This window comes from Carassius gibelio, chromosome B14 (genome assembly GCF_023724105.1).
Source record: "Carassius gibelio isolate Cgi1373 ecotype wild population from Czech Republic chromosome B14, carGib1.2-hapl.c, whole genome shotgun sequence".
Lineage (NCBI taxonomy): Eukaryota > Metazoa > Chordata > Actinopteri > Cypriniformes > Cyprinidae > Carassius > Carassius gibelio.
In genome coordinates this window covers 14,190,238-14,208,098 of record NC_068409.1, presented here as the reverse complement: position 1 = coordinate 14,208,098, position 17,861 = coordinate 14,190,238, and the positions used below count along the sequence as shown (strand labels likewise).

General features: G+C 36.7%; 1 protein-coding gene across 6 annotated transcripts; it reads left to right on the top strand.

Moving 5' to 3' along the window:
• The first annotated feature begins 1,314 nt into the window (after nucleotides 1–1,314).
• rnf44 (ring finger protein 44) lies at nucleotides 1,315–17,346 on the top strand. 6 transcript variants are annotated; one of them, XM_052574683.1, is made up of 11 exons: nucleotides 1,315–1,620; nucleotides 5,979–6,180; nucleotides 6,263–6,482; nucleotides 7,415–7,534; nucleotides 8,478–8,651; nucleotides 9,779–9,940; nucleotides 11,251–11,366; nucleotides 11,550–11,637; nucleotides 11,995–12,116; nucleotides 12,214–12,313; nucleotides 12,549–17,346. In XM_052574683.1, exons 2-11 carry the CDS (start codon nucleotides 6,074–6,076, stop codon nucleotides 12,609–12,611), a joined length of 1,272 nt encoding a protein of 423 aa, XP_052430643.1. In that variant the 5' UTR covers nucleotides 1,315–1,620; nucleotides 5,979–6,073; the 3' UTR covers nucleotides 12,612–17,346. The 6 variants fall into 6 exon arrangements, with proteins under 6 accessions (XP_052430643.1, XP_052430639.1, XP_052430640.1 ...); XM_052574679.1 differs by having other exon boundaries at nucleotides 1,324–1,620; nucleotides 7,415–7,582; XM_052574680.1 differs by lacking the exon at nucleotides 1,315–1,620 and adding an exon at nucleotides 4,257–4,677 and having other exon boundaries at nucleotides 7,415–7,582.
• The last annotated feature ends 515 nt before the right edge of the window (nucleotides 17,347–17,861 follow it).

Genomic DNA, 17,861 nt, shown 5'->3' with positions numbered 1-17,861 from the left:
AATCAAAGCGTCAGTGTCTGGTGAACAGTATATAAATCACAGTACCAGGAGAGGTCCCCTCTCATCTTGACAAATCGTGTGAATGAATGCAAGCACAGTTGGTCTACCGCAGGATTTATTGCTTTTCCACTGTCTGGCCAGTGTGAGCTGGGGCTAACAATGAGTCTTAGAAAAACATTGATAAAACTATGTTTGCATCAACATGTTTAGAAAGATGGAGAATTCATGTACATTTCCAAAGAAATAATATAATGTGAGGATGTTTGGGCGCTGTCCTGAAGCGCTTTACTGTTATCCTTTCAGGTAAATTGTGAGAAGTAGAAGTTCAAGATAAAATTTATAAGGTGAATAGCCTAATAATTAATTACTAATTTGAATCAGTACATTATAACAACAACAGTTCCTTAAAATTTAAAAGAAGCAGGTTTTTATGATCATTAAACCGATAAACTCCTGGAAAGTCCAAGGACCCAGTAAGCAATTTCAAACAGTTGGACAAAACAGGGCTTTGTGTGGAGAGAATAGTGACTCACCTCCAGATGTCTGTAAATATTTTTACATAGTGTATTTGGATTAAAAGTTAGAATGTTTTATTATGGGCGTGGGCTAGCTGATGAGTTATGCAGTGACTAAAAAGTTTAGTGATTCTGAATGTATCCAGTCGAAGTTTAATGGTCTTTGGCGTCTCCTTGTGGTCCTGTTTAGTATTGCAGCTTGACTTGTTATTTGTATTGAAAATATTTGTTTAATCGCTGATTTTTTTGGCACTATACATAGTCTACACTGTGAATAATGAAAATTTTTAATTCATTATTTAATATAATAAATAAATAATCACTATTATTATTAATAGTAATTACTGAAATACTAGTTTGCAATCAGTAAGTAGGCCTACTAGTATTTAATAGACAGTTTGTGACACTGAAAAAGATAGTTGGATAATTGTTATCCACTAACAATAAGCAGATATGAAAGCCAGCCCCTGCCCCCAGATATAAACAATTTCCTTACGATTCAGTTTATATCTCGAGATCCTGACTTTTTCTCATAGACTTGGTTACATCTTGTGATTATTTTCCCCCAACATGGCCTTGAAAATAAAAAGATAATTGCGACTTTTTATCTCACAATTGCACATTTATATCTTGCCGTTTTCTTTCTTTGTTATGTTGCAGCAGCACCCCCTCCCATCCCATCCAGTGAAAACAAGTTTCTATAAAGCAGCATACAAATGTATCATAAAGTTATTTCCACGGAATGATGTTCAAGCGGCTTGCCATAAGTCAGCGGCCTCTAAATGCCCCTCTTAGGGGTATGTCACGAAAGCACGCAAACAGGCGGAGGATGATGCTGGGTTCAAACGAGTGCAGTGATTTCTCCTAAGTCTAATGTATTCAGCGAGTGGTTGTTTTGCGCGAGATGCGAAAAGTAATGCCATATTCCGCCTTTATTCCTCGCGCGAGCTCCAGTTTGTACCTTTTCCCCAATTCAGTGGTGAAATCCACGGAATGTTCCATTAGCAGGAACAGCTGAGGATCATGCCGCACCGAGTATGGGAGAGATGTGCAGGATTACAGGAAGAAATGTCCGCGACTGAGATGCTCACAAATTAACAATCAGGTAACGCACGCGCTTGCGTCTTCGTATTGATGGCGTGGATTTCCGTGGGTTTTCACGGTCTTGGATGCATCGCACAGAGCAATCGACGTGTTTTTATGCGATGTCCCCCTAAAGCCTCGAGCCCCTCCTTGTTTTGTTGCTGTAACTCTGTAATGTTTACATTGGATTGGAAGTGCATGGATGGATGGGACGCGGGTTTGTCAGTCTTGCGCTTGCTTCAGACGTGCGTGATCGTGTGCACGCGCAGCGCAGGTTACGCTAGAATCTGATTTATTTGTGTGTTAAACAGCAGCAAGGAAGGTTACATTGCGGTGTTTTATTTCTCTGCAGTGAAGCCAGTCGAGAGGCCCTTTTAAAATTCTGCAAAAATCATTCTGACCTATGCGCATTAAACTCAGATTATTGTAAAGAAAAAAAGTGCTACACTTTGCCTTCTTAGTTCTTATTCAGCCTGCTTCATGCGTTGTATGATGAATTATTCTAGGGCAAATCAAATTCGTTTTTTTTTTTTTTAAGATTTCAGATCACGAACTAGAAAGTGCATGGAATAGAGATGTTACTTTGACCGCCCCTCAAGTAAAGACGCTTGTATTCGTTTCTGTCCGCCGGCTCGCCATTTGGCGCAAGGCTTATGTAACAGACTGGGCTGTGTCACACTGTCTCTGATGGAGAGGCGGATGAGAAATGTTAGAGAACACAGTATGCTCCCCAACTTGATGTTCTTTCCTGCTTTTCATTTAGTCCATAATAACAACAACAAACCCACACATAATAATAATAATAATAATAATAATAATAATAATAATAATAATAATAATAAATACAATTGTTATTATGCCACAATTCAAAGCAATGCTTTGCAGTGACACGTTATATCATGCATAAAATCGCAAGAACAGCTGAAACATGACACATTTCACTCTGATTACTCTTCGATTTTATTTTCTAATCTTTATCACCATCATCATACTGTAAAATATTCTTTTTTTTAAAGAAATGTTAAACTTTGTTGTAGGATGATGAAAAAATTTAACTTGCACATTATTTGCTAAATATATGTGACCCTGGACCACAAAACCTTATCTTATGTAAAAGTCTATACAAAACAAAAGTCTTATGGATAGCATGGGTATATTTGTAGCAATAACCAAAAATACATTGCATGGGTCAAAAGGATTGATTGTTCTTTTGTGCCAAAAATTATTAGGATATTAAATGAAGATTTTTTTTTTTTCATTTTTGATTAGTAATATGCATTGCTAATGACTTAATTTAGCCAGTTTAAATGTGATTTTCTCCATATTTAGATTTTTTGCACCTTCATTTTCCAGGTTTTTAAATAGTTTTATTATCCTTATGACTGATTTTGTGGTCTGTCTGGGGTCACATATCTAGTTGTTTGCATGTTGCAGTGGTTTAGTGTATTACTCTTTAAAATTCTGTAAAACTTTACTATACTATACTATTCTATATTAAACTATACTATACTATAATCAGATGTTCGGGAAGTGGAGGAACAGACTTTAACTTGCAATTAATTGTTTGTATTTATTTCTTCTTATGAAGTTTTGGTCTGTTTTTTTTTTTTTTCAAATTAGTTTGAACTGATTTAAGATTATATTTACCTTGTGGATAACGTTGTGTTAAAGGAATGAAATAAGATGCTGTCTTGCTGAATTATAATATAAACACGACTGTTGCATCACCCTTGTTTGATAACTACAACATAGGCCTATCCCTTTTGACAAACAACATCCACTTTATCTGGGACTACCCATGCAACCTCAAAATGAATGTCAGTGGCTTAATAAATCATCACTGATGACATGCTCTGTCTGCTATGCTTATGTTTAATGTACAACATGCGCAACAAGAATCATCTGACTCCATCTGTTGGATTGCAAAAACCTTTTGGGGAAAAACCTATTAATGAACTCTTTTATAGTGTTTCCACACTTAGTTTGTTTTTTGTGATCTAGTGATTTGCATGGATTTTGACACATATTAGAATTTAAGCCATGAAAAAAAACACTCCTGTTTTCACATTTGCATGAAAGTTACTAAACTATGACATAATTGCTGTCTAATAGTAAATAATAATTACTGAATATATATATATATATATATATATATATATATATATATATATATATATATATAAATATATATATATATATATATATCATATTGTTTCAGAAAAGTTACAGAAAATAAAACTATTTGTAATATATTTTGATATGAAAGATCCGAAAATCGACGTGTTACATATTTATATATTTAGCAGTAACATGAACCTCTGGCCTTTAAGCATTGTTAAACATAACTAATTCATTATTTTCTGTAATAATAATTTTTAATATTATATTACAGTAATTTTTAAGTTTGGTTTAAGTTTTTCTAAACACAGTGTAAATAGTTAATGGTCTGCATCTGAAGTTTGAAAAAAAAAACGAGTGTGAATGCGAGAACTAGGTTCCTTTTTGATTCAATTGACTTTTTGGACCACTTAAAGGAATCGGTGTTTGTTTTTAGTAAAGAGGAAGTGCGAAAACATCCTTTGTAAGCTGGGATCCGCTTGGAGCGATTCGACGAAACATCAGCATCTAAAAAGTGACTGGCTGTCTCTGTCTCTTGCGTGGTCGCTTTTAGAGGAAGAAGGCGTGACTACAGGCAGGCATACAACAATACTGAACTGCACCCATGTCACAGAGCTAACCCAGTCTGAATGCATCGGACGTGATATTAAAGGAAACAACAAGTGCACGCTACAACAAGTTTGTTGGAGCTAAGTTATCCGATGTTAGGCAGCAGAGGAATATGCATTTTTTCTTTCTATGCTGAAGATCATCGCCTGTTCTACAACAACAACAACAAACTCGTAGACTAGAACTAGGAAACGGCCGATACAGCTGTGTTAAGCATGACCGTCTGCTAGTTTTCCTGGACGATTTATTCTGGATTAATCTGTGAAATCACCAAACGAGACAACCTGCATCGTTTTAGTCGCCTTAAAGCAGCGCGTGGACGAGTCGGAAACTCGAGCGCCATTGAAGACAAGTAAGCTCGGTTAGTGCGATCATACTTTCCTTATTGGACACAACGATGTCACATTCCACGTAAAATAAAAACGAGAAAACTATGTATTCGTACGTTTGCATGCATGAAGTGCAGACTGTCTTAATTCGGCGTTAAAGCTAAACCGTGTTTCTTTTGTCAGGGGTGCATCCCTGCATTTCCTGTTTGGGGCTTCATCTGCTCGGTCTGTATATGCTAGCGATAGCAGCTAATGGCTTGGAAAGTGCATGCGATTTGTTTAGTCATTTTAATGCAATACAACCTCCGTGAATCATTGAGAACCTGTTTAAAGAGCACGAGGGCAAATGCGGATGTTTGCGCGAGCTCCTGTAAAACTTCGGCCTTGCGACTTCTTTGTGCTATTGTTGATATCCACTGCTGGGCCACGGTGACCCTCATAAGTGTTTTATTCATGGGAAATGTGCACTGTCCATATTTGAAACATGAATAATGTTTAAATCGTACCAACAAGCCCTCTCGAGTGGTTATTTTGATAAAGTGAGGCAGAAGATGTTTGCTGGCGTTCCTTTGTTATTGCTTTGTCTGTGTGGGAGCACATGGTCCTGCACGCTTTTGTTGTTGAAGTTACAGCTCCCCCTCTTTGTGGCAAATCAGCCCAGTATTTCCATTAAACATGGTTTACGCTTCCAGTATGTGAAGATTTGTTGGTATTTTTTATTTCATTTTTAAAAATTTAAATTTTACACATGGTCATGTGTAGCACGATGAGAAGTTTAGACATGCTTGCGTGAATCAATTTACACTCGACTGATTTTGAAAAGAAAAATGCATTTGAAATCTCTCTCTCTCCCTCTCCCTCTCTCTATATATATATTCCTCCTGCACATTAAACCAAAAGTGTAGACTAATTTGCTTCCTGTTTTGAAAGCCCGTGATTGTCAATACTAAATGATGTGTAACCTATTTGAAAGTGCTATATTAGAATTTAAATATGGAGGATACAAAGGTTTATTTTATTTTTTTGTAATATTAAATGAAACGTTAAGCTTTTTCCTCATTTAAAAGTGTCTGTAGTTATGAGGGCTACTTTAATGATGTTTTTGTGGACCTTGACAGACATGGGTACTATGCATAGGCAATGTATAAGGAACAAGCATTGACAAAAATGACATGAGGTTGAGTAAATAATGACAGAACTTTGGTAATATTAAGTTAATCTAACATAAGTTGAAATGCACATGTAGCGACTACAAAGGGTTTTGCAGATTTTTTAAAAATCTTCATTCAATTCCCAAAACCCATGTTTCTTGTGTTTCAAACAGAGTTCCGACAATCTGAGGCTGTTAGACACAAGTGCCTCTTGCACTTCTGGTCCCCCCACCCCAGGCAGGTGTGACTCGTCCGTACGACGTCACAAATGCGACCATGGGAAGTAGCAGTGAGTAGGCGGCCATCAACAGCCCCCTTAAACCAGAGGAGGGTCGTCGGGGAGCCTTGCATCACACCTCTGCACCTCAGGAGAAGGTGAGGTGGCCGTTATCATTCCCAGTTCATTAAAATCATATGCCGAACATGTATTTACGATATGTTTGTGTTAATGTCCTAGTCCTCCAGTACGACGTCAGTGGGGACAGCGAGATAGACCTGCTGTGCACACTTCCCTACATCAGGATGAGAACTTTCACCACCCTGTCTTCTCCCAGCATCAGCAGATTCCTTTAGATGAGTCCAGGCAATATAGCCACACCAGTGCACCTCCACGCATGCTGCATACTGCCACACAACCCCCCCAACAGAGCTCCATCATGGTGGATCTTCACGAACAGGTATTCATGTTCAACATGTTCAATCCATGTCTTTCATTTTAGACCAAGGGTTTATGTTCACTATTTGATGTTCACTATGTTTAAGAAGTATATAAAAAATAAAAAAGTAATATCGGTATAAACTAAAATAACAATACAATAAATGTTTGTTCTGTTTTTAGGCTACAGGTGGGCATTTACATTTTAATTTCAGGCCTTGAATGAATATACTACATTTGAAATAAAATAAAATCAATTTAAATATAAATATAGTATATATATATATTTTTTTTTACCTTTTCTTTTGTTGTTACCTAGGCCATTTTGTTGTTACCTAGGCCATTGGCCATTCATATTTGCATTTCAGTCCTTTAATATGTATAAAGTAAATGTACAAACTATAATAAATATCCATTTAAATGTATAAACATTTAAAAAATATTTAACATTTTTTTTTCTTATAAGGTATAAATGTATTAAAACTATCGAATCAAACTTTTTGACAGATTTTTTTAATGTTCGGCAACTGGGCTTTTATATTTGTGTTTCAGGCCTTTTAATAGATAGATAGATAGATAGATAGATAGATAGATAGATAGATAGAGATACAGATCAAGTTTGACATATTTTTCATTGTTATTTGGTCAGTTAGGAATTCAGGCCTTTTAATTAATAATAAGAAATAAATAAGAAAAATTAGAACAATCATTTTTTAATTTTCCTAAAGGGAACTGTGGGACCGGACCCTAAACCAAGATGCAGAGCATGAGCATCAAGTTTATACACGAACCAAATTTAAGCAGAAGTTGGTAGTTTGAGACCACTAGCATATAGACAATAATTGTATTACTCAGGCTTAATGTGAAAGTGCTGTATGTAGATTGTAATTATGAATGGCAATTTTTTTTTTGTTTTTTTACAAATAACCTGAACTTTTTGTGTTGTCCTTCAAGATGCATCAAGGATCCGTTCCGATATCTTACACAGTTACCACGGTGACGACCCATGGTTTTCCCATCCACACCGGGCAACCTATCCCAGCCTGCAATGCTCAGCAGCTCCCAGCATGCTCGGTAATGTTCAGTGGACAGCTCTCTCTGCTCTGCTGCCTTCCTCCTCCAGTGAGTTTGAAAAGGAAGAGCTGGAATCTTAGTGAAGTTTGTGTAGAGCACACCTAACATGTCCCATCGCTCCAGCTTTAATTTAGCCGATGTATGTGTGTCCCAGGCAGCCATTAAGCCCACCTGTCCTCTTAGCCAAAGATACTCAGTTATGAGTGTTGTTCTGTATGTCCCTCTCACGCTTACACATTAGGCACTTTTCACTTTTTGATTTTCATGTAGGCTGTTCCTATGTCTCTAGAATATTTAATGACCTTTTTATGATGCAACTTTTAAGGGGCAATGTGCAACCCCCACTTAAAAATTTTTTTGTACTGCCACTGCAAGTGTCTGGGGTATTTTATATTTGACATGGATAGCAAAGGTGTACTTTCTGCTAATTGTACCATCTGCTCAAGTCATTGCGTTTGTGTCAACATACCCACCTGTATTTCTTGTGGCCACGGTGATGTACAGTTCAAAGTGTCTTGTGCAGGGCTAGATGTATTTTCAGTCATCTTTGCATTATATATTCTTATTAATGAAGTTGTATAAATATATGTAGTTATACAGTATATAATAATATTATTTTGATTATTATTGCTTTTATTATAACTATTATAGAAATATTAAACACACACACAAAAAACACATTAGAAGAACAGATATATCCCCCCCCCCCAAAGTTTTCCCCATGGTTTTGAAATGGTTTATCAGATTCCTAAATAGAGCAGAATAGTGTAAACGTTAGATGTGCTTTACTCCAGAGTATGCTTTCCCAGTATTGTCAGTCATTTCTTAAACTGAACAGCAATTCCGTATTCAAATGCCCAAGCACTTTCTTCATGAGTGTGTGTCTTCTGTGTTAGTGACACTTTGTTGTCTGTTATTTCTCTTTCTCTCTGTTTGTCTGCAGCTCATTCAGGCCTGCACCATGCAGCACCTGCCTGTGTCCTATCAGGCATTTCCACCATTGATCTCCAGTGAGCATTTTATCCTGCACCCCAGTCCACCAGTGCCACCCCACCAGCCTCCTCATCTGCCTCCACTCAACCAGTTTGTCCCCATACAGCCCCAGCACCCGCGCATGGTGAGTGCTGATCGTAATATATATATATATATGCACATGCACGCAATCGCTTTAGCACGCGGCACCACTATGCTAGTGTTTAGCTTAGCACAATTTAGTGCATAGGATCCAAACAGGGAAGAATTTAGAAGCTGCCAAACACTTCCTTGTTTTCCCTATTTAAAGGGGAGATATGATGCTGCTAAAAAGAACATTATTTGGTGTAATGCAATGTGTTTATGTGGTTTAAGGTTCAAAAAACACATTGTTTTCCAAATAAAGCACATTATTGTTTCTTCTCTATGCCACGCCTTCTGAAACGTGTCGATTTTTATAAGGTTCATGAATGACTCGGGATATTGGTTTATTTTGCATCAGAAGTGTAAGGCACATTTATGAACCAAATAAATTAAGTAATTTCAAATGATTCGGTTCGATTTGGTGAACTGGTTCAATCGGTTCACTAAGAAAATCCAATTAAATCTAAATATCTGTCCGCGATCTGGACATCACTAGATGAGACAAAATATGTATTGTGTATTACCGTATACAATGATAAAAGCATTAACAGTTAATCACAACATGAAAATTTTATACCGGCATATCCACACACACACACATACTTATTTTGGTGGTAATTTGGTGTGTAATTTATCAGTAGTGCTGTTCTTTTATATAATAAAACAATAAATTCACTTGAGTTTTGATTCTTCACTATTTTGATTATTTATAATTAAATGAGTTTCTATCCTGACAGATGCAAACAAAAAAAATAAGCTTTTTCTTAATAATTTTCACATTATGTCTTATGTACTTATTTAAAAACAAGACTCAAAACCATACATGCATTTATGTGATTGGATGAGCCAATTTAATATTCTCAGTGTTGAGTTTAGTACACTACAGTAATTTAATTACTGTTCAGACAGTGTTATAAGTAAAGCAATCCTTTACAATCTAGAGAAAACAACTGAGTAACAGATCAGTCCCCACAACTGATTGTAATCTTAATAAATAATAATAAATAAATAAAACACTTTGATAATACTACTGTGACAAAATTAATTATTTCTAAAATAGCACACGATTTTATGGTATTAATAGTTGTAATCATATGCTAGAGATATGACTTTTATACACTTTTTCAGCCTCTGCAGAGGGTGGAGAACGAAGTGGATCTGCGAGGAGACCAGCATCCTTTAGGAACATTCTCTTATCCTCCAGCCCACCATCCACCAGCAATGACCCCCTCTGTCCCCCTCCAGTACCTCCCCCAGGAGCCCCTCCATCAAGAGCTACCCTACGGAGTGGTGAGATGTCTTTGCTTTTAAATGTCAACAAAGCATATAAATCATTGTAATCAAGTACAAAAATTATATACTGATTAAAATGAGCAGCATTTGCATAAACAGGTAATGACATTAAAGAAAAAATATGCACTTAATATAGATAACAGTGAAGGTTTACTGGTGTTGAAGAGTGGTTATAGGTCTGGTTTGGCTTGACAAAAATGGGTTCAAATTCCAGAAAGCAAAGTTAAAGTTTGCGGCAGAATTACTAGTGTCAAATAATGGTGAATAGTAATTATTATTATTATTATATTTTTTTCTAATTTATTTTTATTTTTTGGGATTTTGGCTTGACAAAGCATTGTCAAATAACAAGAAATTGTAAAAACTGTTTAGCTGTTGGCCTATTCGCAGTATATTCAGGTTATGTAGCTTTGTGTTTACAATTGAATGCTACAGTAAAACAGCAAGCTCAACCAGTTAGATAAAATTATGCTTGTGAAGAAAGAAATATGTGCTGAAATGGTGACCATAGCTCAAAGCTTTAGAAGGAAAATTGTCAGTATAAGCCTATGGGAAATGGGCATTTTGATCAAAAACTGTTTGTCCATTCAGTTATGGGCAGCATATACAGCACAACCAGAGTCAGAACAAGTTGAAAGACTGTGCCTAGTTTGGTCAACATGAATGCAAAGTTGGCTCCGTTTATGTATGTGTGTGTTCTTGGTCTTATAGATGTGTAAAAGGTAGAAGGAACCATCTGGAATTAACCTACTTTGCCTTTCTATTGATGTTATTTAAATTGAAGGATAATACATCTAAATTTTCCTTTTTTTTTCTCCTAAATTGCCTAAATTGGCCTGGTTTTGGCTTTGTTTTCTGACTGAAAAGCTCTCTACAGTGCTCATAGTATTATGTGTATGTGTATATACATGCCATTTTTGGTTGATCATGTCCAATGCCTGCATGCTATTGGTCAAACTACTTTGAGTCAAGTATGAAACCAAAGGCAAAACCCAGACATTTTGGCAAATTAGAAATCCTAGATGTATGGTCACCCTATTATTGGATAATATTAATCAATTGACAAATAGACGCAGTTTTACTCTTTTCAGGCAATCCATCCACAGGTGGCTTATTTCTGGTCCAATTTGCATAGTAAACAGGACTAAGGGAGTGTATTTCGCACACTTCATCTTTAGCATGAGGTTGCACCAGGGGGATTGTTCGTGTAGTAGAAATCCTGCCAAAAGTAGCTTTGGATGAGATTTGCTGAATGAATAATAATAATTCAAAAAGTTTTCCTCATGTGTTGTCATCTGTTTCCTTAGCCATATCCGCACATGCTGCCGAGGCGTATAACTGGACAGAGGTATCGATTACAGCAGCCTCTGCCTCCCCCACCCCCTCCACCGCCCTACTACCCTGGCTTCTTACCATACTTCCTGTGAGAATCTCTTCTATTCTTTATATTACAAATCACATGCGTTTTGCTTTTGTGAATGTTTAATTTTCTACTAATGCACATTGGACTGATATGATTTTTAAAGCCTTTGTGATCTTTTTTTCTACTGTAGTAACAAAAAAGGTGTGTATGTTAACGATGTATGTGTTTGTGACCTGAAAACAGCTCGATGCTTCCTGTGCCTCCAACTGCTGTTGGTCCTGCTATCAGTCTGGACTTGGATGTAGATGATGTGGAGATGGAAAACTATGAGGTAAATAGAAAACCTTCCCAGGGTGGGTGATGGAGTTATAACCTGACTTGTCCAAAAAAAAAAAAGCCTCTGATGGTTTTCACATAAAGTCTGTTCTAAAACCAAGTGAACTTCCTCACTGGCGTCTACTGTCTGTAGCTAGCTTATGTCTTACGTTTATACACCCATATTTGCAAGTAAAAGTCATTTGTTTTCAATAAGAATGACTCTGTGGGCATGTGCAGTGATGCAACAAAGTTGAAAAAGGTTAGCTTTATAGAATTAGCAAGTTACTTTATAGAATTAAAGCTAATTTTGGAACTGAGATAATCTCATTATCTTGTGAAGAGTTTTGAACACCTGTGATTTCTCTTTCAGGCGTTATTAAACCTTGCTGAGAGACTCGGAGAAGCGAAACCTCGAGGACTAACGAAAGCTGATATAGAGCAACTTCCGTCCTACAGGTTCAATTTAGAAAACCACCAATCTGAACAGACTCTGTAAGTGCTCTCTGTTCTGTGTGCCCTCGGTTATATAATCTTGAAGGTTTGATTGTGACTTGGTGTTGATGATGCATTGTATTTAATTTTCTCACAGGTGTGTTGTATGCTTTTGTGATTTTGAGTCGAGGCAGCTACTTCGAGTCTTACCCTGCAACCACGAATTTCATGCAAAATGTGTGGACAAGTGGTTAAAGGTAAGTATGTTGTTTTAATGCACAAAATCTGCAATAACTAAAGGTGAAACCCTGTAAATATCAGTGTTTGACCGCTACAGGTTTTAAAAATGCTTATGTAGACTTGTAAAAAGTATGAGATCAGCAAGATATTTGAACATTTTGATTTAAAAGATATATTTGTAGCTATAGCCAACAATACAAGCCAATAGCTAACAAGGATATTGTAGAAATTAATCCGTAACATGTCTTGCAGACCAATCGCACCTGTCCAATCTGTCGAGCCGACGCATCTGAAGTTCACCGCGAAGTGGAATGAGTTCAGGTTTTTGTCCTTCACTGGAAAACAGCACAAATCCTTGAGCGTGTTCTGTGAGTGGGGACACCTGATCTCCAGCCAAACGCAAATCTACCCCCCAACCCCGCTCCCAACCCCACCTCTACAATAAGCAATCTTGAAATTTGTACGAAACCTGTTTGACCTCTGCTGTTCGTCATTGTGCGAGTTTCATGAAAGCTACTGCCGCGTATAGCCACTTCGGAGTTCTGGAATTGTGACCTTTTTTTGGGGGTGGAGTTCTTTTCATCTTTCTTTTTGCATTTCCCTGCCCTTGTTTCGCAGATTCCAAAGATAACCTGTAATACGTGTTGTGTTGGCATATTCGTTTACACAATTGAATATTCTCTAGTTGTTTGATCACAGATTATTAAAATCGTGCTTAAGCGTCATAAGGAACTGGGGGAGTGGGCCTGGATGATGGTGTTTTTTTTGCTTTACTGTGCAATCAGACGAGTCTGTAGGATGCGGCCGCTCCAGCGGGGAACGACCATCATAGATGCATGTCTGTATAAGTGACGGGCTGAGGGACTTGTTAATAATCTATGTTTTGCAATAATGTATTGATCATTTGAATATCTTAATCCCGATTCTCTTTTATCTGCGAATGCTGTTGTGAAGAAGTGACTTTGAGTGGTTCAGAGTTTGAAGGCCTGAGGTTAAAGAGGGAACCGTAGACAAAAAGGACTGCGAAAGGACAGCCGTGAATCCATTGGGAAAACCGCTGGGCTTTCACCACAGTCGTAGAGACATTAAAGAAACTGTGGTGTTTTTTCGCTTTTGCTGTTGAGGCCAGTCGAACTGGCCCATGAGAACACAGGGACGAGGACAGCACACTGCCTCTGTCAGCTCCCACATGGCTGCACTGCACAACCCCCATCGATTCTGGACTCCGCTCCCTCACACTCAGCTAGATCCAGGAGAACATCTCACGGGCCTCGCACGCACTGTTCTTTTAGACTAGCAATATTTGAATTTAAGACATCCACCGCATTTCAGCCACAAGAGGAACGTCGGATGGCCTCCGTCTTGCCATTCTCATGTCCGGAGGCCAAGGAGTTCGCATTCGCCTGTCCAGAATGACTTTTGGGGAAATGGTGGAACACTTTGCGGAAAGCAATATGTGCAATGAGTGTGTGAAGTGAACGCAACGTTTGACCTGATTTTGGAGGACTAGGCTTTTTGTTTTTCCTCATTCGTGAGCCAAATAATCAATATACTCTACAAGATTTTTAGCTCTGCCTTCTCAAGACCTTGACAAGCACAAACCTGTTACTAATCTTCAGACATCCTTTGTCAGTTCCTCTTTTAAAAGTGCGTTATTTTTTTTTTTTTTGGAAGTGGTGTTATTTATTTCTTCTTTCGCAAGAGTTTTTGAAGGATTCGGTTGGAATGCTAAAACATCTTTAGCGCGTTTTAGTTTGCCTCTGGTTGTCAGGTCTCAGGCCGTGTTCACAGTGTAAAGTGATGTGAAAAAAAACAAACAAAAAAAAAAAACATTGTATGCATAGCCTTGGTGTGTAAGGTTGCAAATTATCGTCTTGTTTTTAAGACAAAAGAATGTTGAAACCCTCTGTATTTCTAGTTACGCCCTCTCCTGAGTGCCAGTTGACTGTAGTCGTTCCACGAAGATCCCGGATAGGACTCGAAACGGCAGAGATGGAGCGTTAGGGTCGTTTAAAGAAAAAAAATGCACTGTAAAACGCTTAACTCGTGGTTCACTCGATTCCAAAAAACAAACCTGAACGTTGTTCGGGGGAAAACTATGAAATATTAGGTTTTTTTTTTTTTTTTGGTTCCCTAAGTACTTTAATTATAGGACTTTTAAATATATATATTCATGAGTCGTTTGTCCACTGAATAGTCATTGTAACTCAATAGACACACTGGCTTTTTCGGGTAAAGGGACTCTCTTAAGAGAATGTGAGTATCTTGTGTTTGCGTGCCAGGTTTTAAAAAAAAGCCATTGTAATGAATTTAATCCACACTTTTGATAAGTAATCTATGTATACATATCTGTTCACTGGCATATATTTTGAGTATAACGGGGGAAAAAAAATCACTCAGGGCCTCTCTGTAATTGAAAAATAAAGGAAAACAGTCCATTTCAAATGGGATTGACGCCATGGAGATATATTTGGGTATTCGGGGGTTGTTTTCCTCAGGCCATGCATATTTAAATGTAATCAACTGAACTAATATTCCTTTTATAAATAGTGGTGAATATTATTCCATTATAAGACCGGCATGCAAAGAAAAAAAAAAAAAGATGAAGTGACATGTTGTATCACGTGAGAATAGGCTTTTCGTCACTGCAGCTGATCATTAGCGTATGTTACTCGAACCTGTTTTCCAGCCGTTGCGTTTTTCCGTGTTCTTGTTCTTGAACCACACATAAAGGTTGTAATCCCGTTGAAAAACGTGCCACCGTGCACACTGTCCTACCTAGACCACTTCCAAGACTATTCTTACAGTGTTTGCATGATTTAAGGATTTAAAAAAATGAAAAAAAGTCAAAAAATCAAATCTGTATTTTCAGTGAAAGATATCTAGGGAGGGGTGGGCAAGTATTTAATTGTGCACAATATGCATGCATGTCTAACCAGGTCCCAACTGGTTTTTAGGTAGATCTAGTTGGCTTTGGGTTCTGGGTGTAGGGGACTTTCTGCTCAGCTGATAACTGCCATGCACTGTACTGCACACATTTGTAATAGAACCGAATGACTACAAGATTTTATTGTGCTTGTACTTGCAAAAGAAAAAGAAGAAAAAACTTTAAAGACTAATAATATAGGATGTTTAAAATAACACGTTAAGCTTGATGCCAGTGGGAAGACGGTGGCTTTTTGAAGTGGAAAAATGTGTTTTGATAGGCTCCTCACCACATTTGTGCTTCTATTGTTGCCTCAGTTACTGACACACTTGCCTGGAATCTAGAAAATGGAAAGCCATATAGTTAAAAGGTGCTAGATATTCATTCTATATTTAGGTGTAATGCTACATTCACATAAGAGAATGCAATAGTTTGTTATGGGTCTCTATTCATACAGCATGCAGTGCTAATAGTACCCTCACGGTGGTCAGAAACAGTTAATAACATTATCAACAGGGGTTTCAATTAAGAAAACAAACAGAAAAAAAAGATAACTATTTAGCTTTACTTGTATGTGCTGGTAGACCGTTTTAAAGGATACTATTATTTTACTGCCTGAGTGATCAGATTCAATACATCTGCCTTAAATCGAAGTAGTAGGAGGTTTTGTGGTGGTTAAAAAACACGGCGTTATCACTCATTCACCAAAACGGTCAGAAATATATGTACCTGTTGTACGGTTCTCTCTACCCTGAGCATCTGTAACTGGTATGGTTTAAAAATAAGTTGTTGATATACACGCAAGCACTTTTGCTTGGGGTAACCGGCTGTGGGTTATTTCTAATATATCCTTATTTAGATTTATAAAGGAATTTTTCACAATAACCAAGATTCCTTGAAAACCTCAGTGTTACCTGTATTGAATTACTAAAAAGAAAGAAAAAAAAAAAAACCTTATGAGTTATAATGATAAATAGAATCTTGTAGTCTTTCTGTGATTCAACTAATAAATAATCTCACAGCTTGTGTGGTGGAAAATTGTGTTCCAATAAGCAGCTAAATACTTTAGGATTTGTGATTTGTTGATCGCTCCATAGACGCCACTGATTGTTTACCAATGATTTCTTGCTGTGGTGGGATAGTGGATTGTTTACTGTTCTATTCTCCTCCTGGCCCTCAGGGGTCAGTCATTGCCTGAACTCCAGACTACCCAGCCAACAACAGGGCCAGGGGCATGTGTTCTGTATTAGGAAGATATTTTGCTTTGGTACTTGCACATTTACAGTTACCTCATTTTTGCCATGTTTGTATTTGAAAAAAGAAAAAGAAAAAAAAAAAAACAATAAAAAAAATGAAATAAAAAAAGCTAATATATATTATATATAGGAAATGGTTCTTAATGCTATAATTTTTTTTCATTCCATTGGAATCATTGTTTGTAGCATTTAACATATAACTAGTTATAGTGTATTATAAATACATCTGTATACTGATTGAAATTTTTAAGATTTGTACTTTTTTTAAATGAAAGTTGCTAGTTCTGCTTTACTGAGTAGTGCAATCATATTTTTTTTTAATTGTGGCTAATTGGAGAGGGTTGTTCACTAATAAATGTGTGATGTATACTCATACTAAACTGACTAAAGTAATCACTGCTTTAAACGTATTGAGCAATACAGATGTGTTGCGGTTCAGTTACTTGTCTGAAGGTTTCTGTCTCTCAAAAGAGGTGAATCTCATAAAGATTGTTCGGGTTATTTTCTCCCCATTTAAAAAAGCAATAAAAAGCAATAAACCTAAATCAGATTAGATGGCGCATGTTGAATTTAATGTGGATGTAAACAAGGCTGTCTTTTCAATGGCACACACTACATATTTTAGAATTGTTTTACTGAGTTTTTGTCTGAATGTATTATTGCGCGAATGTATAAGTTATGCACTGCATTTCTGTCACTCGCAGCCTTGTTTTCATTCCTGTCAAAAATTTAATATTGCACTACTCTGAGCAAGTTCTATAATATGTTTTGTATAAAACATTACTCCACAAAAATGTATATATTGCCACCATATCAGTTATAAGTCAGTATCAGCCTCTTTTGTTGTTAAATTTGTTTTAGGAATAAATTATACATTGTTTTAGGATGATCTAGGACAGCCATAGATTTATTTTCTTGTAAAAAAAAAATGTCTAACTTTACAGTTTCAGATCACACACACGGCTGTCTGGAACATAACCAAAATAAGCATTATAATTGATTGGTCTTGTTTCTGTGTGTGTTTTTCGATCGCAGATTTCAGATTGAACATTCATGCAGTATTATCATACATTAAAATGTGGCCTTTATTTATCTCTATCATACAAAAACATTTAAAGTATATTTAAAAGATTTAAAAGTCCTATGCTTAATATGTCATAAAGATATTATCGTATTAGCTATGAGTGCTTTTACCCATTCAGAATTTTTCTTAAAACAATCTTTTTTTGCATTGAGACATTATCATTGAATTCATATTCTCAATGCTCATCATTGCTATGATACAATAATATAAACCAACCAATGTGGTCATGATTTATTAGTCACAATATAGGCAGTATAACATACTACCATTGTATATAAATGTTGTACATTTTTTCTGCG

What these genes read in the sequence shown, in the direction of transcription:
- rnf44 (XM_052574679.1), top strand. Translation starts at nt 6,074, where the DNA reads ATGCGACCATGGGAAGTAGCAGTGAGTAGGCGGCCATCAACAGCCCCC. An exon ending in CCTCTGCACCTCAGGAGAAG is followed by an intron (nt 6,181 to 6,262) that starts GTGAGGTGGCCG and finishes TTAATGTCCTAG; the next exon opens with TCCTCCAGTACGACGTCAGT. An exon ending in GTGTGGACAAGTGGTTAAAG is followed by an intron (nt 12,314 to 12,548) that starts GTAAGTATGTTG and finishes CATGTCTTGCAG; the next exon opens with ACCAATCGCACCTGTCCAAT.